Source organism: Procambarus clarkii, chromosome 22, assembly GCF_040958095.1.
Source record: "Procambarus clarkii isolate CNS0578487 chromosome 22, FALCON_Pclarkii_2.0, whole genome shotgun sequence".
Lineage (NCBI taxonomy): Eukaryota > Metazoa > Arthropoda > Malacostraca > Decapoda > Cambaridae > Procambarus > Procambarus clarkii.
The window spans coordinates 11,789,660-11,816,316 of NC_091171.1; the positions used below are offsets into that span (position 1 = coordinate 11,789,660).

Here is a 26,657-nt window from a genome sequence, read left to right on the forward strand (position 1 = left end):
CTGCATTATCTTGTACTGTTGCACTGTCTTCCCATGGCTGATATCTTACTCTTTCCAGGGAAGTAGGAAATAAGGTGGTAATAATAATAATGCCAATTGTACCTAGTCTGTAAAATGGCTGATGCACTAATTATTTTCATTGAGGTACTAATACTAAATGGCACTAATTTTGTGATACTATTACTGTGGATATTATTATGGCAGGAATTGTCTTTAATCATTTTATTAAGTTTTTCTAAACTAATATTTTAAGCCAATATTTTTGTCTGGTTTAGTACTACCCTTCCCTACAGGAGTAATGATGGTTTTCCATTTAACTGTTAATATCCAGTGCTATTTATATGCACTGGGACTAGATTCATCACATTATTATTAAGCTTGTTATACAGAATAAGGCATATTTTTACTGTCAAATGTGGTAGAAAATAGTAACAAAACTATTTTGACATACCTGTGAAGTGTTTAATTGCACATTTGGAAGCTAGGCACATCTGCCAGTTTGACTGAAAAAATGCTTAGGGCACTAATTATAATTTGGAACATAATCTTAGTTACGTTGAGAGTGCAACATATTAGCTGGTGCATAAATATCTTGTAAATATCAGCAAATACCCACATGTGATACGTGATGAATATCTTGACATATCCTAGGTATGTGCAAGAAAAATGTGTATTGAGGAATGTTCTCTGCACATTAATTCAATAACTAATTCAACTATTTATTGACTAACATTTTCACTATAACCGTAATTAGATATATGATGTTGGACCCTATGCCCATACTGTACATAGTTATGGACCACACTGCCCAAAACAGTGTGTGTGTGTTAGTGGTTTTGCAACCCATACACATCCTATGGGGTTAATGGACCCCATAGCATGTCTACCTAATTGCCAGCCTGCCTACTATCTTGCATATCTTCCCACTTGCGAGCCTGACTACTTACTATAGGGTAGATAAAGACACTTAATTTAACATGTGGCACATAAGCACAGGTGGAAGTTGAGTACTCAAATGAGCCACAGATATTAAGAACAATTTTTTCAGTGTTAGAGTAATTAACAAATGGAATGCATTGGGCAGTGATATGGTGGAGGCAGACATCATACAGTTTCAAATGTAGATATGATCGAGCCCAATAGGCTCAGAAATCTGTACACCAGTTGATTGACATTTAAGAGGCGGGACCAAAGAGCCGAAGCTCGACCACTTCCCCCGCAAGCACAACTAGGTGAGTATTTACCTACCTGCCTACCATCGTAATATGGAGGGAGCTACATTCATAGTGCCCTCCAGAGGGAATGTTTTATACCTTGGGTGAAGCCGTGTCCTGATTGGTGGGCGACAACCGTGCGCCCCCCACCCTGCGCACGCCTCCAGCAGAGAACAGCACCTTGTTGAACAAGTACCTGCTATTCCACCCTCTAGATTTGGGCTACTATTCTGGCTGTATTGTAGATTGAGACTTCGCCAACCTTCATTCCTCCCCTTGTCTACCTAAGAAGCCTAGACTTGCTTCAGCTACCTTCCCCAGAAGCCTACAGTTTAAGGTTGTTGTTGATTTAGGAGCGACGACGCTCGAGGGATCGGATGGGCCCCAGCGTACCTGTGAAGGGTTAATCGCGTAGCCTAATGGCGGGAGTAAGGTCTCATATCAGCGGAAGCTAATGTGCTTCGCGGCCAATAAACTCTCGGATGGTCAGATGAATGAAGAATCCCTCAGGGTGACGAGCACCGGCTCCACCCCACACAGTGAACACTGGGTAACAAAACCAAAACGTTACCCGGTGCCCTCCCGGCCGAGCAGAAACCACACAGGAGCCCACCAAGACCCACCAACTCTCAGCGCCGGACAGTCACCCCGCCCGAAGAACCAGGCAGAAAACTTTAAAAATCTATCAACTATCCTGTGACCCAAAGCAATATGTGTACCAATGTAATGATCAGCGTCGTGACAATCTGGACCGTTGAATAGTTTAGTTCATTTATTATGCACCCCATACCCATCTTGTGGGCGGTAGTGGAAAGGGTTACAGAGGCACATAATGGGCTCAGGGACTGAACCCCACAATTCATTTAGCTAAGCAAGTTACAATCTTGATGAGCTAGTTACAAAATTCAATATAAGTCGTCACATCATCAATGGGTTCGAGATCGACCTCAAGTACAGGTTCTAAATTAAGCAACTGACATGTGGAGAGCTAGTGTCACAATTTATATGTTTGTCCTGCACACCGCCCCCCATCCAGTGGGCAGCGGTGGATAGGTTACAATCACTTAGTTACTACCTACAGTTAGCAAACTGGGGATATTTGGCTAAAATTTCTGGTAGCAGATCATTTTGAATGAAATATTTACACATCGCTGGAACATTGGTTATAGAATTGTCTCTAAATTCACGTATCTTTTCGCACTCCATCACATAGTGACGGAGGGTGTGCGAATAATTTTGTTGACACAGTTTACATTTGGTCAGGTCTACATCAGCAGATAATGAGAATTCCCAGAGATACTTGTAACCGAGTCTAGGCCGAGCAGTAGTAACATCTAGAAGTCTGCTGATTTTATTGGATGAACCATAGATGTGTGGCTCCTCTTGCATGATAGTATGATGATAGATGGATAGTTCCGTTGAATAGGAACGCCAAACGGCATTATCACATTCCAAAATCGCGAAACAGACCGTAAACCGGTGGCCTCCAGGCGGAGCAGGTGTCCAGACGTCCGCTCGTCAACGTTGAACCAGGAATCTTACAGCATAAGGTGAGCCTCTGTTACTTGTACCTATCTTATCGCGCACTTCGTCCATTGCTATGCCCTATAGACGAACATCTCAACAGTAACTACCAACATTCCTACCTGCCTGCTAGCTACCCTGTCTGCATACCTACTTGCTAACTACCTGCGTGCCTTCCTATCCACCTGCTAGCCCACTTACCTGCCTGCCTGCCTACATGTCTGTTCCCCATGCCTGCCCACGTGCCGGACGGCACGTGGGCAGGCATGGGGAACTTCTTGTTCTTGTATTACCTAAAAAGTTAGTTATAAAAAGCGTAAACTGAAGCCCACTTAAAGAACACCTTTTAAACCTAGACATAAGTAATTATTTAATGTTAATTTTACACTTTATTTATTTATTTATTTATTTATTTATTTATGCAAGAAAGTACTTTGGGTTTTTGAGAGTACATAGTTAGTTTAGTTTGATTCATTTATTATGCACCCCATACCCATCTTGTGGGCGGTAGTGGAAAGGGTTACAGAGGCACATATTGGGCTCAGGGACTGAACCCCGCAATTCATTTAGCTAAGCAAGTTACAATCCAACTCGAAACAGCTACAGTGTGTAATTCTGTGTGCAGCATTTATGGGAAAGGAGTACAAGAGACTACTCACAGTAATTGGGTCAGAAATGTGTGCAATGGACACTCACTAAATTACATATCAATTTCAATTTCTTTCTTTATTATGCACCCCATACCCATCCCGTGGGCGGTGGTGTAAAGGATTACAGAGGCACATAATCGGTTCAGGAACTGAACCCTCTAGTTCGTCTAGCTAAGCAAATAACAATATTTGACGCTAGTTACAAAATTACAATCGGAGACCAATATGGGAAGGAATCCACAGGAGACAAACTCTGACTCATCAATTGTGACACTAGCTCTCCACATATGTCAGTTGCTTAATTTAGAAACTGTACTTGTGGTCGATCTCGAACCCATTGTTGATGTGACGACTTATACTAAATTTTGTAACTAGCTCATCAAGATTGAGAGTACATAGCATTCATGTTTTTCATTCTTGTAAAGCCGCTAGCACGCATAACGTTTCGAGCAGACACCGAAATTCATTTAGAAGATTTGGATATTTATTTATTTATTTATTTATTTATTTATTTATTTATTTATTTATATACAAGAAGGTATATTGGGGTTAACAGAGAATAGAAATTAACTTGATTTTACATTCTTGTAAGACCACTAGCACGCATAGTATATGGATATTATTTAGAAGATATGGATAAGATGAGATTTACTTGACTTGTCTTACCTCGTAGGAATTTATCCTATATTGAATTTACCTGAGTGTGTGTCGGCTAGCACTAGGGGCCTCGACGAAGACAGGAAGCCGGCGGGTTGTCAGAGAGCCCCCCTACCGGGAAACCACCAGGATCCCCGTAGTTCAGTTGGGTTGGATCTCGACGCACAATCGAGAATTCTGGGTTCGAATCCCGGGCGGGACATTAGCTTTTGGGCATATTTCCTTATACCTAATGCCTCTGTTCACCTAGCAGTAAGTAGGTGCTCAGGCGTTATATAGTTAGCTTGTTGTGGGGTTGCATCCTGGGCGGGGTCACTAATTCGACCTGGGGGGGGGACCTCGATATACAACCCGTTCTCGCAAATTTAATAAGTCAATATTGACTTATTACTTGCGTGCATAGGTGACATACCATTTGACATACCATAATAGTTTCCCTTGAAAAGCTTCATAGAAAACACCGACCTTACCTAACCTACTTAGTATGTTAAAATAAGCATCTTATAGCTTCGTAATTACAATTGTTACTTAACCTATTATAGGTATAGGTTAGGTAATAATTGTAATTACGAAGCAATAAGATGCTTATCTTAACATACTAAGTAGGTTAGGTAAGGTCGGTGTTTTCTATGAAGCTTTTCAAGGGAAACTATTATGTTAAGTATGTCACCTATGCACATATTTAATAAGTCAATATTGACTTATTAAATTTGCGAGAACGGGTTGCGATATAAGCCTAACTTGTATGAATACCCTCTGGCTTCCTGTCCCCTGACACAATGAATTATTATTATTATTTGTCCTGAAAATTTTTTCAGCTGTATTTTAAAATTCAACAGTTTTGGCATTTACGCTTCGGCGGGTAGGCAGTTCCATGGGTTTATAAGCCTATGGGTGAAAAAGCATCAGTTGGAAGTGCAGTTGTCCTGTCAATGTATCTTGTTGTTTGAGTGGAGGGGGGGGGGGTCCGTATAAACAACTGAGCCTCTACCCTTCAGACCGAACTGTTTGCCTTGCTACTTGCTTATTATTGCTTATTATGTGCCTCTGTAACCCTTTCCACTACCGCCCACACGATGGGTATAGGGTGCATAATAAATGAACTAAACTAAATCCTTGCGCTGAAATGTGTACAAGTCTCCAAACTTGATACATTAATTGAACATAAGAATTGTTGGACGAGTTAGGGGTGAGGAACTGATAAAGAAATTTAACAAAGCCATAGAATTAGTTAGGAGCAAGGGAGGAATCCCGATCATATGTGGCATTCTTCCAAGAAAGAGCGTTGGGAATGAATGGTTGTCGAGGGCACTTGGTGTCAATTGCCGGCTGGAAAGATATTGCAAATCAAATGCAATATCTTTCATAGACAACTGGGAACACTTCTATAGAAGAAATGAAATGTATGCTCGGGATGGGGTGCATCTATCGAGGGCTGGGGTTGTTGCTGTTGCGAACGCGTTGGAACCAGTGGTTAGAGGCATTTGTTTGGGTTTAAACTGTTAGTAGATAGTGATATGGGAAGTGATAGGGAGGAAGGAGGTAATAAAAGTATGTGTTTGTTGGAGAAACAAATTGGCAAAATGATCAGGGAAAGAGAAGGGCCTCAAAATAACAATTCACTTAAAGTATATTACACTAACAGTAGAAGTCTAAGAAACAAAATAAACGAGTTAAATGCTCTTGTCTGTACAGAAAATATATATATTATTGCACTTAACGAAACGTGGGTGAATGTAGAAAATAGAGACCTATTAGCTGAATATCAAATAAATTGATTTAAACTATTTCACACAGATAGATATATTAGACGAGGAGGGGGAGTAGCCATATATGTTAGGGACAATTTGAAATGTAGTCTCAAAGAGGGAATCAAAACTGAGCCACGCACAGAAACTATTTGGATAGAATTAAACGAAAAAGCAAATAATATTATAATAGGAGTTATATATAGGCCACCAAATTTAGACAGAATGGAAGCAAAGCATCTATGGGATGAAATATCTAGAGCATCTAGATCTAACAGTATTTGTCATGGGTGACTTTAATTTTAGTGGAATAAACTGGGTAAACAAAACAGGAAATAGTGAAGCAGAAGATTTTCTAGAATTAATTGACGATTGTTTTCTTACGCAACACATTAAGGAACCAACGCGGGAAAATAATATTTTAAATTTAGTGTTAACTAACAGGAAAACACAAATTAAGAACATCGAAATAGGGAGTGAGCTAGCTAGATATGGAGGTTTCTTTCGCCCCCGATTCCCTTTCGGTTGCTGCCCTTGCTGAGGTGCACTCCCTGACTTCTGGCCCCCTCCCCTCCTCCAGCTGTCCCTGCCTGCCCCTCTCAGTTGTCTCCTCCTCCGGACCCCGTCAGTCCGCCTCTGGTCTGTCCTCTCGCTCCCTTCCCTCTCTCCTTACTAAGTTTATCCATGCCCCCTAACACTGATTTTGCCAACCCTGCTCCTGATCCTGACCCTGAGATTCTTTAATAAACTGTGTTCTTCTATACCTTTATTTCTTTCTTGTTCTCTGTTACTGTCCTTTCTCTTTGGTAATGTCTATTCTTCAGTATAATATTCGTGGATTTTATGCCAACTTCCATGAACTCCAACTTCTAATTACACAGTTTTCACCGTTGTGTGTTTGTCTCCAGGAACCAATGCTTGGTGCTCGTCCTGGTCACTTTCCTGGTTATTCCTTTCTTTCTCCCCCCCCCCCCAGCTCTTGCTGGGGCCCATAACTCTACTGCTCTCTTAATTCGATCTGATATTCCCTTCGTCCCCTACTTTTTCCGTCACCTATCCATTGTTCTGCTGCCCGTGTTTTTGTGGGTAAATGGTATACAGTCTGTTCCATTTATCTCCCCCCCAAATGTCCCGCTTTCCCTTCCTGATCTTAAGCACCTCCTGGACTCCTTGGCAGAGCCGGTGCTCTTTTTGGGTGATTTCAACTGTCGACATTCCCTCTGGGGTGATGTTCTGACAAACAGCCGAGGCCGTCTTCTCCAACCGTTCGTCCTTTCTTCTTCTCTATCTCTTCTGAATTCTGGTGAGCCCACTCACGTGAACTCTCGAACTCTCACCCTTTCTTGTCTTGATCTTTCTCTCTGCTCGTCGTCCCTTTACTTAGATTTCATGTGGCAGGTTCTTGATGACCTCCATAACAGTGATCATTTCCCCATCCTTGTTTCCTTTTTCTCTTTCCACCTTCCCCTCTCCTTCCCTAGGTGGCAGTTTGCCAAGGCTGACTGGTGCCTATTTACCCTCCGTGCTACTCTCTCTGACCTCTCCTCTCTGCCTCTTCCTCGCGCCCTCCTCCTTTTTTATGACACTGTCTTCAACGCTGCCCTCCACTCTATTCCTCGCTCTTCCTCCCGGGGCACACGGAAGTGCGTTCCCTGGTGGAATGTGGACTGTGCTCAGGCTGTCCGCTGTAAGCGTGCAGCCTGGTAGAAACACCGCCGCCGGCAGACGGCTGATTCTTTTATTTTGTTTTGGAAGGCAAGTGTGGTGGCCCGTAGGACCATCTGTACAGCTAAACGTGAGAGTTGGACATCTTATGTTTCCAACATTACGTCCGATACTCCTCTACCGCAGATCTGGAAGAAAATCCGCAAGATTGCGGGCAAGTTCGTTCCAGATGTCTCGCCGATTCTCCACCTCTGAGGTACTCTTGTGGCGGATCCAGTGCAGGTCGCGACCGAACTGGGTTCCCACTTTACTTCTGTTAGCTCTTGTTCTCATCTTCCTCAATCCTTCCTTCTTCGTAAGCCTGTTCTTGAATCTTATCCTTTAGCCCGAAACGCTTTGCGTAATAGTGGCTTTAGGCATTGTATGTACTAGCTCTATCTATAAAGCCAACAAACTTTGTAAAATCTCTTTATGTATGTACCTTTGCCTAAATAAAAATTATTATTATTATTATTATTATTATTTCCGCACTCATCTCAGCCTTCCCTATAACGATCCTTTCTCTCATTCTGAGCTTCAGTCTGCCCTGGCCCTCTGCGGATCTACGGCGGCGGGCTCGGATGCCGTTCATTATGAGATGCTTCGCTATCTCCCTCCGTGCACGTCTCAATATTTACTGAGTCTGTATAACCTGGTCTAGGAGTCGTCGTCCGTCCCTGAGGACTTACTCGATGCCATTGTACTCCCTATTCGGAAACCAGGGTCTCTCGGTACGTCCCCTAAGGACTTCCGCCCTATTGCTCTCACGAGTTGTGTTTGGAAGCTGTTTGAGCGTATGGTTAATGTCTGTCTGATGTGGTTCTTGGAACACCATCACCACCTCTCTCCTTCTCAATTTGGTTTTCGCAAGTGCCGCAGCAGGTCTATACTTGGAGGTCTATATTCGTGCTGCTTTTGCTGCGAAGACCTCCGTTGTTGCTGTCCTTTTTAACCTGGAAAAGGCTTATGACACGACTTGGAGATACCATATTCTGTCCCAACTTCGTTCTTTTGGCCTTCGTGGTACTCTTCCTCTCTTCCTTCAAAGCTTCCTCTCTCGTCGTACCTTTCGAGTCAGGCTTGGTGCCACTCTCTCTGCCTCTTTTCGGCAGTATGAAGGTGTGCTCCAAGGTAGTGTTCTTATTGCAGGCGATGAGTCACAATAACGTGGCTGAAGTATGTTGACCAGACCACACACTAGAAATTGAAGGGTCGACGACGTTTCGGTCCGTCCTGGACCATTCTCAAGTCGATTGTCCGACTTGTCGATAGTGTTCTTATTACTACTCTTTTTCTGGTTGCCCTCAATGGTCTCCTTTCCTCCCTTCCTTCTGGCATCTTCTCCGCTCTTTATGTTGACGATCTTGCTCTTTGCTGTCGGGGTGATGATTCGCCTCTCCTTCAACGGCGGCTTCAACTTGCGATTGATGCCGTGTCATCTTGGGCCACAAATCGTGTCTTCAAGTTCTCTACTACTAAGACTTGTGCCATGACTTTTACTCGGAAGCATGTCGTTCTTTGTCACTTTATGGTCATCCCCTTGAGTACAAAGATTCCACGAAGCTTTTGGGGTTATTCATTGGCACTCGTTTGTCTTGGTCGCCCCATGTCTCTTACCTCCGTGTTGAATGCTCTAAGGCCCTTAACCTACTTAAGGTTTTGTCCCATACTTCTTGGGGAGCGGATAGGCGCACGCTCCTCTATTTGCCTTCCTCTTTCGTCTTGTCTAAACTCGATTATGGTTGCCCTGCATACTCTTCTGCTTCTTCTACTCTTCGCCGTCTTGATCCTTTGCACCATACTGGGTTGCGCCTCAGCTCAGGTGCTTTTCGTTCAACTCCTACCCTCAGCTTGTACGCTGACACTGGCTTTCTGTCTCTCCAGGACCACCGTGATCGCTACAGTCTTTGCTATCTTGCACGATCCTTACAACATCCTCACTCTCGCCTCTATTGTGCTTTGACTTTTACCCCTCCTGTAGTTCCTGTTCACCACCTTCCTCTTTCTGTCCGTTTGTCTCGCTTACAAGTTTCTCTTTCGGTTCATATTACTAATGTTTCTCCTCGTATTGTTCCCTCCTTGCCCCCGTGGAGGGTCCCTCTTCCCAAATTTTGTACTTCTCTGACCCGCATCACTAAAGCTTTTACCCCTCCTACAGTTCTGAAACGCCTCTTCCTTGAGCACTTTTCTTCTCACTCCCACTCCGTTCCCATCTTCACCGATGGGTCTAAGTCTGCTGACGGTGTGGGATACTCTGTTTTTTCCTGACCACACTTATATGTGTCGCCTTCCTCCGGAGGCTAGCATCTTCACAGCAGAACTTTATGCTATTCTCTATGCTCTTCATCTCCTGCTTTCCCGGTGTCAATCCTCCTTCGTGGTGGTAGTTGACTCTCGTAGTGCCCTCATGGCTTTAGGGTCCTTTAATCTTGTCCACCCGGTGGTCATCGAGATTCAACATTGGCTGTTTCTTATCTCCAGTAAATTTAAGTCGGTTGCGTTTTGCTGGGTTCCCAGCCATGTTGGGAATGAGCGTGCGGATGCTGTCACTAAGGACGCTATCCGCATTTGTCCCATCTCCCGTAAAGGTATTCCTTATTTCGACTTTTACCCAGTTATTCATGCCTCCATCCTTGCCTGTTGGCAGAGTTGTTGGTCTTCTGTTATTGGTAACAAACTGCGTACTCTTAAGAGTCGTGTGTCCCAGTGGCCTTCCTCCTGCCACCGTAACCGGCGGTGGGAAACGGCTCTGGCTATGTTACGTATTGGCCATACCCGTTTAACTCACGGTCACTTAATGGAGCGCCGCCCTGCTCCTTATTGTCCAAATTACATTGTCCCTCTTTCGGTCGTGCATATCCTTGTTGAATGTCCTGACTTCCAGGACGAGCGTGTGTCTTGTTTTCCGACCGTCCCCCGCGGCCGCTTGTCCCTCGATAGAATTCTTGGCGACTCGGATACGTTTGATATCGTTCGCCTTATGCATTTTTGTTCTCGTATTGACATCCTTGGTGATATTTAGCGCCCTCTGATTATCCCACACATTTGATGGTACTACATAGCCTTCCCGGTTTGGTGCCTTCTTTTGATAATTACTTACTTACTGTAACCCATCCACTGCTGTCAACTGAATGGGCAGGGAGGTAGGGGCGGTGTGCAGGATAAACATAACAATTGTGACACTAGCTCTCCACATATGCCAGTTTCTTAATTTAGAAACTGTATTTGTGTTCGGTCTCGAGCCCATTGTTGATGTGAGAATGTGCATTAAATTTTGCAACTAGCTCATCAAATAACTTGCTTAGATAAATTCATTTTGGGTTTCAGTCCCTGAGGCCATATATGTCTCTGTAACCCATTCCACTACCGCCCACAGGATGGGTATGGGGTGCATAATAATTGAACTAAAATAAAAACTGAAAAAGCAACACCTGTTTTCAGTCCTGCATTATGTGGCTTGTGCTTGAAACGGTTGCTCATTGTGTGATAAGTGGGGTACCACAGGGGTCCATCTTGGGGCCAAACCTTTTTGTCATATACATCAATGACATAGATGAGAATATGGCAAACCATATCATCAAATTTACAGATGACACAAAGATTTATGGTAAATTGGGAAATGATAATGACATTAAAGCCTTACAAAGAGATCTACATGAACTCCACAAATGGTCAGAGGACTGGCAAATGCTTTTTTAATATTGACAAATGCAAGACCCTGAATGTGGGGAATAGCAAGCCATGACACAACTACCAAATTAATAACATTACGTTACACCAGATTGGTGAAGAAAAGGACCTTGGAGTCAAAATCCACCACTCGATTAAAGATGCACGGCAGGTTGACTGCTTCCCCAGCAGTCAAAAAAGCTAACCAAACCCTTTGAATAATCAAGCGTACCTTTGACTTTAAGGAAAAGAAGGTAGTGATTCAGCTGTATAAATCTCTGGTGCGCCCCCATTTGGATTACTGTATCCAAGCATGGAGACCACATCTTTAGAAGAACATAGCTGCTCTGGAGAAAGTGCAACACCGGGCAACAAAAATCATTCACCCCTGTAACCCTCTCCACTACCGTCCACAGGATGGGTATGGGGTGCATAATAAATGAACTGAACCTAAAAGAGTTAAGTCAACTCTCGGATCAGGAACAAATAAAGGAATATCCATACAAAAGAAAAAAAACCACAGGGCGAACAACACTACAAACTAGGCATGGCAGGGCGGCTCTAATTGAAACTTAAGATACTGAACAGTTTGGATGTTGATCTGGACAATTTCTTTAGAAGGTCAGATGCAATACAAACAAGGAGCAACAGTTTCAAGTTCAACACCTAACAGTGTAGGACTGAGAACAGGAGATGCTTTTTTTGCTCACAGGGTTATTAACCCATGGAACTGCCTACCCGCCGAAGTCGTAAAGACCAAAAAAAGTGAAATTTTAAAGTCAAACTGGAAAAGATCATCAAGATAAATGGCGGGGATCTTTAACAAGCCGCGCTTCCTGTCCTCGTTGAGGCCACTAATGACTCTTTGTTTAAATCAGGTAAATAAGAAAACATATTATTATTACGCACATTATTGTCTAGTCCGACTAAATAATAAAGTATAAATTGCAGTAATAGCTGGCAGCCTATTACTGCACTAGTGGGACCTGTTGGTTAACAATAATTTATCAATGGTCTATTACTGGGCCCGTGTTAAGCCTTCATAGTGTCACAACATTAATATAAAGAAGTTAGGCGGTAGGCCTAAGGAGGGGAGGCTGGAGTGTATGTATAACATATACAATATTTATTTATCTACAAGAAGGTACATTGGGTTGATAAAGTACATACATTGGGGTTTGAGCGTAACATTCTTACAAAGCCACCAACACGCATAGCATTTAGGAAAAGTTCTTAATCTAAACAGAATTTGAGTTAAACATAATAGCTACATTACAAATTGACAGAATAGATTACATTGATGACGTTGAATGTCTTAAGTACTAAATTGGATGAGTGGGTAGCACAAGGTGGGAAACTATAAGGATGAAATTCGGTGCTTTTTGGTTTTCTAAATTCATAGAATGAATTTATGTCCTTTGTATTATTGACTTCAGATTCCCAGTTTACACTGTGAAGTGCATTGATGAGATTACCTAAAGATTATGAGATTAGCTGTGTAGTCTGAAGGTTAATTTCTTGTATCTGAAGGTGTTATGTCCATGTTTGTTATGAGGAAGGTAGATGTTGTCGGTTGGTTTGTTGGTGATTGTACCAGAGGCTAGGAATGGGGGGGGGGTTAATGTTGGTCCACATGTGGTCCAGGGTTGTGCTAGGGATGGGGGGGGGGTTAATGTTGGTCCACATGTGGTCCAGGGTTGTGCTAGGGATGGGGGGGGGGTTAATGTTGGTCCACATGTGGTCCAGGGTTGTGCTAGGGATGGGGGGGGGGTTAATGTTGGTCCACATGTGGTCCAGGGTTGTGCTAGGGATGGGGGGGGTTAATGTTGGTCCACATGTGGTCCAGGGTTGTGCTAGGGATGGGGGGGGGGTTAATGTTGGTCCACATGTGGTCCAGGGTTGTGCTAGGGATGGGGGGGGGGGTTAATGTTGGTCCACATGTGGTCCAGGGTTGTGCTAGGGATGGGGGGGGGTTAATGTTGGTCCACATGTGGTCCAGGGTTGTGCTAGGGATGGGGGGGGGGTTAATGTTGGTCCACATGTGGTCCAGGGTTGTGCTAGGGATGGGGGGGGGGTTAATGTTGGTCCACATGTGGTCCAGGGTTGTGCTAGGGATGGGGGGGGGGTTAATGTTGGTCCACATGTGGTCCAGGGTTGTGCTAGGGATGGGGGGGGGTTAATGTTGGTCCACATGTGGTCCAGGGTTGTGCTAGGGATGGGGGGGGGGGGTTAATGTTGGTCCACATGTGGTCCAGGGTTGTGCTAGGGATGGGGGGGGGGTTAATGTTGGTCCACATGTGGTCCAGGGTTGTGCTAGGGATGGGGGGGGGGGTTAATGTTGGTCCACATGTGGTCCAGGGTTGTGCTAGGGATGGGGGGGGGGTTAATGTTGGTCCACATGTGGTCCAGGGTTGTGCTAGGGATGGGGGGGGTTAATGTTGGTCCACATGTGGTCCAGGGTTGTGCTAGGGATGGGGGGGGTTAATGTTGGTCCACATGTGGTCCAGGGTTGTGCTAGGGATGGGGGGGGGGTTAATGTTGGTCCACATGTGGTCCAGGGTTGTGCTAGGGATGGGGGGGGTTAATGTTGGTCCACATGTGGTCCAGGGTTGTGCTAGGGATGGGGGGGGGGTTAATGTTGGTCCACATGTGGTCCAGGGTTGTGCTAGGGATGGGGGGGTGGTTAATGTTGGTCCACATGTGGTCCAGGGTTGTGCTAGGGATGGGGGGGGGTTAATGTTGGTCCACATGTGGTCCAGGGTTGTGCTAGGGATGGGGGGGGGGGGTTAATGTTGGTCCACATGTGGTCCAGGGTTGTGCTAGGGATGGGGGGGGGGGGTTAATGTTGGTCCACATGTGGTCCAGGGTTGTGCTAGGGATGGGGGGGGGGTTAATGTTGGTCCACATGTGGTCCAGGGTTGTGCTAGGGATGGGGGGGTTAATGTTGGTCCACATGTGGTCCAGGGTTGTGCTAGGGATGGGGGGGGGGGTTAATGTTGGTCCACATGTGGTCCAGGGTTGTGCTAGGGATGGGGGGGGTTAATGTTGGTCCACATGTGGTCCAGGGTTGTACTAGCAGATGTTTGAGTGATTTGTGTGTACCGCCCCTTTGTCTGGCCTATAGTTGTGACTGGCTTTATCACCAGCTGAGTTGTATAGTTTGGTATAATCTTTACTTAGCAACGTTTCTGTGAAGATACTGAAGGATACTTTAGTACCTAGTCCTTATAGTAGTGCATATATATGAGGACATGAAACTGAAGCCTGTACTAATATATGACACTTGCTTGAGTCATGAGGGCGGGATGTCACAAAATTATTCATACTTTATAGATTCTTTGCATTAGTTATACCTCTCATGAATATGTTTATGTGTATGAATATTACTATAATATTCTAAGTTGCAGGACACTGCCGTTGACTCTCAATGAAAGGCGTAGTAGAGTACCATCAGTTATGAAGACACGAGAGCTTGAGGAGCGAGGCCAGCAGGTCTGCCAGGCCCGCCCCCTGGAGGGCGCCACCACACACACCCGCCCCCGCCACCTCCTCCCAGAAGTTCTGCAAGAAAAAAAGTTAGGTTTATATCAATTGTATGAATAATTTTGCATTAATATGTAATTTTTTTCTAAAACTATTAATATATTTAGAACTGTAATTGTTGCTCCTAACTACAGTGGGAAATGTCTTCAAGGAGAAAGGAACAGTTCATATATCTTGAAAATCTAATAGTTACAAAACGATGAATAACACACAGTTGAGAGGCGGGACCAAAGAGCCAAAGCACAAACCCCGCATGCACAACAAGGTGAGTACACATACACTTCAGCAACATAACAGTTTAAACTACAGTAACACTGAACTACACTTCAGTAACTAGCGGTTCACGAAACTGCAAGTTACTGATGTAGTGATCACTAGTAAAGCTTCCAGTGCCGTCACCATAGACAGAATGTATATAAAGCTTACAAACACCATCAACCACAGGGAAAACACCAACAGGGAGAACATCAACAACAGGGAGAACATCAACAACAGGGAGAACACCAACAACAACAGGGGGAACAACAACAACAGGGAGAACACTACCAATAACAGGGAGAACACCATCAACAACAGGGAGAACACCACCAACAACAGGGAGAACACCACCAACAACAGGGAGAACATCAACAACAGGGAGAACACCAACAACAACAGGGAGAACACTACCAATAACAGGGAGAACACCAACAACATGGAAAACACCATCAACAACAGGGAGAACACCATCATCAACATAAAGAACACCAACAACAACAGGGAGAACACCAACAACAGGGAGAACACCATCATCAACAGAAAGAACACCAACAACGGGAAGAACCCCAACAACAACAGGGAGAACAACACCAACAACAGAAAGAACACCACCAACAACAGGGAGAACACCACCAACAACAGAGAGAACACCACCAACAACAGGGAGAACACCACCAACAACAGAGAGAACACCACCAACAACAGGGAGAACAACACCAACAACAGGGAGAACACCACTAACATCAGAGAGAACAACAACAACAGGGAGAACACCATCATCAACAGAAAGAACACCAACAACGGGAAGAACCCCAACAACAACAGGGAGAACAACACCAACAACAGAAAGAACACTAACAACAGGGAGAACAACAACAACAACAGGGAGAACACCACTAACAACAGGGAGAACACCACTAACAACAGGGAGAACACCACTAACAACAGAGAGAACAACAACAACAGGGAGAACACCACTAACAACAGGGAGAACACCACTAACAACAGAGAGAACAACAACAGGGAGAACACCACTAACAACAGGGAGAACACCACTAACAACAGGGAGAACACCACTAACAACAGGGAGAACACCACTAACAACAGGGAGAACACCACTAACAACAGAGAGAACAACAACAACAGGGAGAACACCACTAACAACAGGGAGAACACCACTAACAACAGGGAGAACACCACTAACAACAGAGAGAACAACAACAACAGGGAGAACACCACTAACAACAGGGAGAACACCACTAACAACAGAGAGAACAACAACAACAGGGAGAACACCACTAACAACAGGGAGAACACCACTAACAACAGGGAGAACACCACTAACAACAGAGAGAACAACAACAACAGGGAGAACACCACTAACAACAGGGAGAACACCACTAACAACAGGGAGAACACCACTAACAACAGGGAGAACAACAGCAACAGAATGTCATCACTGTGGAGAAATGCTCGACAGACCACTGGAACATTATCTTGTAACACTGTAAGGTGTTTGGTTTAGTTGTATTTAAAATACATAGAGATACATGAGTCACAGACAAGGATTTGACAGGCGCCATTCTGGCGGCCTGAATCTCACACCTCTAAGAGTTAATGACCACCAAGTGACCCGAGGTCAGATCATGCGAACACACAGTTACATCCACAACAGACCACTGGAACATTATCTAACACAGTGCACAGTTACATCAACAACAGACCACTGGAACATTATCTAACACAGTGCACAGTTACAACCACAACACACCACTGGAACATTATCTAACACAGTGCACAGTTACAAACCCATTAAGATTTCAACTTAGATTCAACAGAGCAGAAGAAGTTGTTAAACACATATGGCAAAATCTTACTGAAGCGACCATACGAGTCATAAATACTCATACTCCGCCCAAGTAAAACAGAAACAAGCAACACTTAGTGGGCCAGCCAGAGGCTTAGGGCCCGCGCAGGAATATCCCTGCCAAAAAAAAAACAGGTAGAACAACATCAACAACAGGGAGAACACCATCAACAGCAGGGAGAACAACACCAACAACAGAGAGGACATGAACGACTAAGTACACATATACTGTCCTCCAGAACTATGTCTATAAAGCATTATAGCTATTATAGAATATTTCTCTGGCTCACCACCATGACACAACAAGCATGCCCTCCAACACTCCTCTACCAGCAGCTACAACCACAACCTGTTCATCTTACTTCCCCCATGTTGCACAGTGTAACCTTGCAGTGTTGCAAGGTCTGATGGAGGGGACGGTTCTAGTCATACATTTCTCTACTGACGGTAACTGAAGTTGACTTTGTTCTCCCTGTGTTAATGGTGTTCTACCTGTTGTTGATGGTGTTCTCCCTGTTGTTGATGGTGTTCTCCCTGTTGTTGATGGTGTTCTCCCTGTGATTGATGTTCTCCCTCTATAACTCTAATTATATTTAATTACCATTTTTATGAGCAGTGCAAAAGGCCTAGACTCACGTTCCCATTATTACTTTTCGAAATATTTCATTTTCTTGTTAAGTACTGACTTTGTTTAAGAGATCTGAGGGGCAATAAAACACACACCTGTGTGTTTTATTGGGGGAAAATGGGGGAGATGGGAGGCATTATGGGGAGGAGGGAAAGGAGGGAATGAAGAAGAAAAGAGGCATGGAATGGGGAGTGGAGGGAGAGACAGAGTATCCCAGGCTCCGCTGGGAACAACCTCTTAGTATATATATGAGAGAATGCATGTTTGTCTGCCCAAGGCTGGAGGCCAGCTGCCTGGGGCTAGCTTCACCCAACTTTGCATGGTGAATGATCTGGGGTATGGGACGGACATAGGCTGGTTGATATCAGTCCTATTCATTTTATTAAGAGGTGTCGGGCCCATTAACGATCCCCCCTTGCATAATCGGTGAAAGGTGCCTGGTCAAGTCCCTTGATTTATTCACTAGAAACGATGACTGTAAATCCAATATTACCAATTCTGAGACAGATATATAGAGAGGAGAAATAGGAGGAGTCTGGGGGTTGATATCACACCGAACCTGTCCCCAGAACCCCAAATATATATATATAGTTCATCAAAAGGACATCATCAGCGGCATTTGCTAGATTGGCCAACATAAGAACTGCTTTTAGAAACTTGTGTAAGGAATTGTTCAGGACCTTGTATACCACTTATGTCAGACCAATCCTGGAATATGCAGGTCCTGCTTGGAGTCCATACCTAGTTAATTAAACACAAGACAAAGTTAGAGAAGTTTCAGAGGTATGCCACCAGACTGGTCCCAGAACTGAGAGGTATGAGCTACGAGGAAAGGCTAAGGGAGCTAAACCTCACGTCCCTGGAAAACAGAAGGACAAAGGGAGACATGATAACCACATACAAAATTCTCAGGGGAATTGACAGGGTGGACAAAGACAAACTGTTTAGCACGGGTGGAACAGAAACAAGGGGACACAGGTGGAAAATGAGTATCCAAATGAGCCACAGAGACGTTAGAAAGAATTTTTTCAGTGTCAAAGTAGATAACAAATTAAATTAATTTGGCAGTGATGTGGTGGAGGCTGACTCCATACACAGTTTCAAATGTAGTTATGATAGAGTCCAGTAGGCTCAGGAATCTGTACACCAGTTGATTAACAGTTGAGAGGCGGGACCAAAGAGCCAGAGCTCAACCCCAGCAAGCACAGGTAGGTGAGTAGCGAGTACGTTACAGAAGACTTTAGAGTACAGAGATATATAATTCAGAATGTCAATAATATCTTCAAAAACTATATTTTTTAGAACTATAAAATGATTACAAGAGAAAGAAGCGTATGGTTCATCTCATCCTTATTAATATAACGAGTGACAAGAGAATATAGATCATAAGTCAACTCACCAGAGCCAGCTTGCTTGCCTCCAGCAGCCGGCCAGTGTACACCACGACGCCTGCGCCCTCTCTCCTCTCCTTCACCACCCCCAGCTGCTCTGCCACCGCCCATATATACGCCCACGGTGTCCGCTGCACCACTTCTGCTATTGGGTTACAAGTTAATGCGAAATATAAATCATGTTTAATATGTTACTAGTTAAGAACGGCTATTGCGATTTCAGTTATATATATTATATATATATATATATATATATATATATATATATATATATATATATATATATATATATATATATATATATGACAGTGTCATGTGATGGTCGAGTGTCAGACCACGGAGGAAGAATTGAAACAGGAATTTTCTTAAGTACTTTCGTATAGTAATACATCTTCAGAAGGAATGATTTACAAGTCAAGGATTGGACATATATATAGGCAGGAGAGAGAGGTAAAGTGAGGTGAGGTACAATGAAGAATGAATGGGAATTAGGTGGATACAAATAAGAGCAGCATAAGAACTGCAGAAGGCCTATTGGCCATTGCAACTGGTGTCACGGTGCCTTAATCCACTCGACCATCAGTGACTGCACATAAGGGAGTGATAACCGAAGCTATTTGATAGCCATCAAAGTGCCGCCGGAGGGGGGGGGGGAGGAGGTCAAATAGCTTCGGCTGTCACTCCCTTATGCGAGGTCACTGATGGTCGAGTGGATTAAGGCACCGTGACACCAGTTGCGATGTGTTCCTGGAGGTCCGGGTTCGAGTCACTTCTAGGGTGTGGAGTTTTCATTTGTATATATGCTTGGGGACCATTCAAGCTTGTTCACATTAGTAAAATATATATATATATATATATATATATATATATATATATATATATATATATATATATATATGTGTGTGTGTGTGTGTGTGTGTGTGTGTTTACTAGTTGTGTTTTTACGGGGGTTGAGCTTTGCTCTTTCGGCCCGCCTCTCAACTGTCAATCAACTGTTTACTAACTACTTTTTTTTTTTTTCCACACCACACACACACCCCAGGAAGCAGCCCGTGACAGCTGACTAACTCCCAGGTACCTATTTACTGCTAGGTAACAGGGGCATTCAGAGTGAAAGGAACTTTGCCCATTTGTTTCTGCCTCGTGCGGGAATCGAACCCGCGCCACAGAATTACGAATCCTGCGCGCTATCCACCAGGCTACGAGGCCCCTCATGTGTGTGTGTGTATGTGTGTGTGTGTGTAATTACCTAAGTGTAGTTACAGGATGAGAGCTACGCTCGTGGTGTCCCGTCTTCCCAGCACTCTTTGTCATATAACGCTTTGAAACTACTGACGGTCTTGGCCTCCACCACCTTCTCACTTAACTTGTTCCAACCGTCTACCACTCTATTTGCGAAGGTGAATTTTCTTATATTTCTTCGGCATCTGTGTTTAGCTAGTTATATCTATGACCTCTTGTTCTTGAAGTGCCAGGTCTCAGGAAATCTTCCCTGTCGATTTTATCAATTCCTGTTACTATTTTGTATGTAGTGATCATATCACCTCTTTTTCTTCTGTCTTCTAGTTTTGGCATGTTTAATGCTTCCAACCTCTCCTCGTAGCTCTTGCCCTTCAGTTCTGGGAGCCACTTAGTAGCATGTCTTTGCACCTTTTCCAGTTTGTTGATGTGCTTCTTAAGATATGGGCACCACACACGTGTGTGTGTGTGTGTGTGTGTGTGTGTGTGTGTCGCCCCGTGTTAAACATTCTCCAAGGCAAATCTTAAACACGTGGTCTGAAATAATATCCTGCTAACTGTTGTTAGTCTGGATGAGGTGAGCCTTGTCATGTGTGGTGTACAGTGGTAGTCCCGTGGCCGTTCCTGGTATGGGAGTCCACTTAGTTCTGGGATGATTTTTGTCGTCCCGAGTTAAACATTCTCCAAGGCAAATCTGTCCTTTTGAAGGTGAAGTCTCTATTCTTGGATACAATAGTCCAAATAGGGGCGCGCCACAGACTTGCGAATTCAAAGCTTCGTTTGACTATTTCTATTTTTTTTTTTACTCCAGCTTCCACTTGCTGTACAATTTTCAATTACCGGTGGATAATGACTACTGGGTAATTTTCTTCATCAATCTGCTGAAAAGTAATGATTGATTGTTACATATTTGATAGTTGTGATGTGTATTATGTCCTACAGGCAAGGTCTTGCAATTTTCAATATTGTAAGGCATTTGCCAGTCTTCTGATATTCGTGGAGTTTATGTAGATCTCTTTATAAAGGCATCAATATTATTTTCGCATTCCACTTTACCAGAGATCTTAGTGTCATGTGCAAAGTTGGTGATGTGGTTTGTAATATTGGCATGTATGTCACAGATGTATATATTAATGCCACTTACTGGGCCAGCCATAGGCTTAGGGGCCGCGCACGAATAGCCATGCAAAAAGAGCAATATTTACAAACACGTTATTACATTACCGTTATAATCATTCGAGGACGACTTGGACTCTCCAAGCCCTAACTCCTCCTCCAGCGCCTCCCACAAGTAGTGCAGCTCTGGAACCTTATCAACCCGATGCAGCAGGCGAGACCCCTGAGGAAGAGTGGAAGAGTGGCTAGCAAGTGAAGATGTCACATGAAGATACTCTCATCTCAGCAATATAAGTCAGAAAGTTATAAACTTAACCAAATAAGCCTTCATTAATTTATAAAGCAAATAAGTATTATTCCTACTGGGATGATGTGTGTGTGTGTACTCACCTAGTTGTACTCACCTAGTTGTGTTTGTGGGGGTTGAGCTCTGGCTCTTTGGTCCCGCCTCTCAACCGTCAATCAACAGGTGTACAGATTCCTGAGCCTATCGGGCTCTATCATATCTACACTTGAAACTGTGTATGGAGTCAGCCTCCACAACATCTCTTCCTAATGCATTCCATTTGTCCACCACTCTGACACTAAAAAAGTTCTTTCTAATATCTCTGTGGCTCATTTGGGCGCTCAGTTTCCACCTGTGTCCCCTTGTGCGTGTTCCCCTTGTGTTAAATAGACTGTCTTTATCTACCCTATCAATTCCCTTCAGAATCTTAAATGTGGTGATCATGTCCCCCCTAACTCTTCTGTCTTCCAGCGAAATGAGGTTTAATTCCCGTAGTCTCTCCTCGTAGCTCATACCTCTCAGCTCGGGTACTAGTCTGGTGGCAAACCTTTGAACCTTTTCCAGTTTAGTCTTATGCTTGACTAGATATGGACTCCATGCTGGGGCTGCATACTCCAGGATTGGCCTGACATATGTGGTATACAAAGGTCTGAATGATTCTTTACACAAGTTTCTGAATGCCGTTCGTATGTTGGCCAGCCTGGCATATGCCGCTGATGTTATCCGCTTGATATGTGCTGCAGGAGACAGGTCTGGCGTGATATCAACCCCCAAGTCTTTTTCCTTCTCTGACTCCTGAAGAATTTCCTCTCCCAGATGATACCTTGTATCTGGCCTCCTTCTCCCTACACCTATCTTCATTACATTACATTTGGTTGGGTTAAACTCTAACAACCATTTGTTCGACCATTCCTTCAGCTTGTCTAGGTCTTCTTGAAGCCTCAAACAGTCCTCTTCTGTTTTAATCCTTCTCATAATTTTAGCATCGTCTGCAAACATTGAGAGAAATGAATCGATACCCTCTGGGAGATCATTTACATATATCAGAAACAAGATAGGACCGAGTACAGAGCCCTGTGGGACTCCACTGGTGACTTCACGCCAATCGGAGGTCTCACCCCTCACCGTAACTCTCTGCTTCCTATTGCTTAGGTACTCCCTTATCCACTGGAGCACCTTACCAGCTACACCTGCCTGTCTCTCCAGCTTATGTACCAGCCTCTTATGCGGTACTGTGTCAAAGGCTTTCCGACAATCCAAGAAAATGCTGTCCGCCCAGCCCTCTCTTTCTTGCTTAATCTTTGTCACCTGATCGTAGAATACTATCAAGCCTGTAAGGAAAGATTTACCCTCCCTGTGTGTGTGTGTGTGTGTACTCACCTAGTTGTACTCACCTAGTTGTGTTTGCGGGGGTTGAGCTCTGGCTCTTTGGTCCCGCCTCTCAACCGTCAATCAACAGGTGTACAGATTCATGAGCCTATCGGGCTCTGTCATATCTACACTTGAAACTGTGTATGGAGTCAGCCTCCACTACATCACTTCCTAATGCATTCCATTTGTCAACCACTCTGACACTAAAAAAGTTCTTTCTAATATCTCTGTGGCTCATTTGGGCACTCAGTTTCCACCTGTGTCCCCTTGTGGGTGTTCCCCTTGTGTTAAATAGACTGTCTTTATCTACCAGTGTGTGTGTGTGTGTGTGTGTGTGTGTGTGTGTGTGTGTGTGTGTGTGTGTGAGATTCACATTATTACACAATAAAACCTCGTATATTGAACAATAGTCAAATGTTTATCAATAGAAGCATTTAGCTTTTACAAGCATAATATTACAAGTTATGTTTCTACTGAACTAGCCAACACTAATTAAATGTTTAGCGTTTTATTAAATATTTGAACATATGAGGTAGTCAACAAAAGGAGTAATGCGGTGATGCTGTTGAACACTTGTGTGGTAGTTCAGTAGTCTACAGCAGGGAACTACAGTACAGTAAGTGTAGCAGCATACAGCATGGACTACAGTACAGTAAGTGTAGCAGCCTACAGCAGGGACTACAGTACAGTAAGTGTAGCAGCATACAGCATGGACTACAGTACGGTAAGTGTAGCAGCCTACAGCATGGACTACAGTACAGTAAGTGTAGCAGCCTACAGCAGGGACTACAGTACGGTAAGTGTAGCAGCCTACAGCAGGGACTACAGTACAGTAAGTGTAGCAGCATACAGCATGGACTACAGTACGGTAAGTGTAGCAGCCTACAGCAGGGACTACAGTACGGTAAGTGTAGCAGCCTACAGCAGGGACTACACTACAGTAAGTGTAGCAGCCTACAGCAGGGACTACACTACAGTAAGTGTAGCAGCCTACAGCATGGACTACAGTACAGTAAGTGTAGCAGCCTACAGCAGGGACTACAGTACGGTAAGTGTAGCAGCCTACAGCAGGGACTACACTACAGTAAGTGTAGCAGCATACAGCAGGGACTACAGTACAGTAAGTGTAGCAGCCTACAGCAGGGACTACAGTACAGTAAGTGGTGCAGCCTACAACAAGGACTACACTACAGTAAGTGTAGCAGCCTACAGCAGGGACTACAGTACGGTAAGTGTAGCAGCCTACAGCAGGGACTACACTACAGTAAGTGTAGCAGCCTACAGCAGGGACTACAGTACGGTAAGTGTAGCAGCCTACAGCAGGGACTACAGTACAGTAAGTGGAGCAGCCTACAACAAGGACTACACTACAGTAGGTGTAGCAGCCAAATGACATGAATTTACCATTTTGCTAAATTACCTGACGTAGAAGTTGGTGCCAGAGGAGGGACGGGTCGTGCCCCAACAGTCTCTCCAGGACGTGCCTGAAGGAGGGCTGGTGGGCGGGGTCCGGGCCGCACGCCCCCGGGTGGGAGGCCGCCTGCAACAACAACAACGCCGCTCCCTTAACAACACACTCTTACACATGTCTTGAACACACACACACTAACACCCTCGCAGATGGGCTCTGGCTTTATAAGTCATGAACATTTAGTCACTGTAAATGTTGAATTTTATGTCATTATGCTAATCTTATTTTTAATTTTTAATGTTGTGTTTTCACACAGTTTTCAGAATTATTACAGAATTAAACAAAAACACATAATAAATGCAGGGCCGGATTAAGACCTTCAGAGGCCTTGAGTATTTCAAAGATTCTGATGCTCCCTTAAATATCTCATTCAAAATATATACAATACTTAACCGTAAAATTAAATTAATTATTTCGAAATGAAGCAAAATTAAGATGTAAAATAATGTTCCTTCTGTATAGTTCCACTTTATTTATGTTTGAAGAGTTTTCTCCTGCTTGTTCTAAGAGCCAAGTCTTTGATCAGATCCACAAGACTAATGTTACATGTGCTGCTGTGCTTGGTAGAGGCCTCCAGCCCGCCGTGTTGCCTGGCTGGTCTCCTGCGGGTTTAATATACTTCATCTGGAGTATAATGAACGCTGCTGAACAATTTGTAAACATTAATGTTTAAAATATACCAAACAAATGTCTACATTGTAAAGGTACTCTTAACATTGCCTTCTACAATTATTTTATTAAGTTCAGTGTAACAATCTTATTTTTATATTTATGTTGGACTGAACTTATGGCGTCCACATGAGTGTAAATGGTAAAGTTTAACTTCACCTCAGCTTCAAGCTGAGAACTTGGTGCTCAAGTTCTCTGGGTAAGCACAATCAGCTTCTGACAACACTGAGAGTACCTTCCAGTTTCTGTAGATGACGAGGTTTAAAACTTTTGGGAGTTTGAGGAGCCTTGTAATCAACGTCTGGAAGCATTTCCTTCGTATGTTTCAAAGTCATCTCGTGAAGTGCACAGTTGGTCAGCTTTGGTTTTAACTTTACATCTTCGTTCTGCAGACCTTGTTGGCTTCCTCGGAAAATTTAGCAAAATTTCACCCCTCACATTCAACATAAAAATTAATTTTAGTTCCTGCATCTTATTTGCAATGTCATTTGCAAAGAGGCTACAGTTAAGGATTGGCGCCAAGTAAATCCTCCCCGGCCAGGATACGAACCCAGGTCAAAGCGCTTGCGAAACGCCGGGCGAGTTTTACCACTTCGCCACGGGGACTGCATATGTAAACTTGGACTGGCTTCAGCAGAAGCGTCCAGACTGCCAGTTGATTCAGTGGAACATCGGTTGTTTAAATTATAGCAAGTCGTAGTACAGAGGTAAGATGTGCGGCTGGGAGTATATTGATCGCTTGATCAAGTCACCTCATTGCTACAATTGGTTTTCTCATTATTTGTATTGTTGTATATGTTGTTTGTCATTTTTTCATTTATTATGGGGGCCCCTTTGGGTGGAAATGGGTTCAGCTGCACCATTTACTGTTTTGTACCACATGGACCATGGTAATGGAAATTTTCTGTCCTGCGACCTTCCCTTGATGCTCTAAGCATGTAATATTGCTTAATTAAGGGTTAATCCAGCCCCGAATAAATGTTATGCAAGTGGAAGTAGGTAAACAAACACGGTGGTGGAGACCTGCGTGAGGAGGGCGGCGGCGTCAGCCAGTGTGGCAGTCAACCTCTGGGTGTGGAGGCTCCAGGTCACCTCCACCTCCCCCTCCCGGGTCGCATCCCCCAGCACCCACACCAACTCCTCTCCTCCACCCTCACCTCTGAACTCGTCCACTTCTGTAACTGAGGTACAGCAAGGATAATACAAATTAGAGATGTTCAGAAACAGGAACAATGAAAAGAACAGATAATTATAAACTATTTATCTTAATGTTATCTTGAGTTATCTTGAGATGATTTCGGGGCTTTAGTGTCCCCGCGGCCCGGTCCTCGACCAGGCCTCCACCCCCAGGAAGCAGCCCGTGACAGCTGACTAACACCCAGGTACCTATTTACTGCTAGGTAACAGGGACATTCAGGGTGAAAGAAACTTTGCCCATTTGTTTCTGCCTCGTGCGGGAATCGAACCCGCGCCACAGAATCACGAGTCCTGCGCGCTATCCACCAGGCTACGAGGCCCCACAATAATTGTTGTTGACAATAATTTTACCTTTAAAACCTGAGTTTATGTGACTGCGAGCCCAAGTTATGAAGAAGCCTGGCCGGGCGTTTTCATAACTATCATACATTATCTTTATTATAAATATAAACGTT

General features: G+C 44.1%; 1 protein-coding gene across 3 annotated transcripts in view; it reads right to left on the reverse strand.

Moving 5' to 3' along the window:
• Nucleotides 1-14,528: 14,528 nt before the first annotated feature.
• The window catches only part of LOC123757495 (uncharacterized), a 49,774-nt gene continuing 37,645 nt past the window's right edge, over nt 14,529-26,657 (reverse strand). For 2 of the 3 annotated variants that reach the window (XM_069329454.1, XM_069329452.1), the window contains 5 exons: nt 26,029-26,186; nt 24,286-24,405; nt 21,317-21,431; nt 18,862-18,998; nt 14,529-14,727 (listed from right to left, as the gene is read on the reverse strand). In XM_069329454.1, coding sequence (XP_069185555.1) covers nt 14,617-14,727; nt 18,862-18,998; nt 21,317-21,431; nt 24,286-24,405; nt 26,029-26,186 — 641 coding nt within the window. In that variant the 3' untranslated portion in view covers nt 14,529-14,616. The remainder of the gene's footprint in view (nt 14,728-18,861; nt 18,999-21,316; nt 21,432-24,285; nt 24,406-26,028; nt 26,187-26,657) is intronic. The other variant, XM_069329453.1, reaches the window with a different exon arrangement.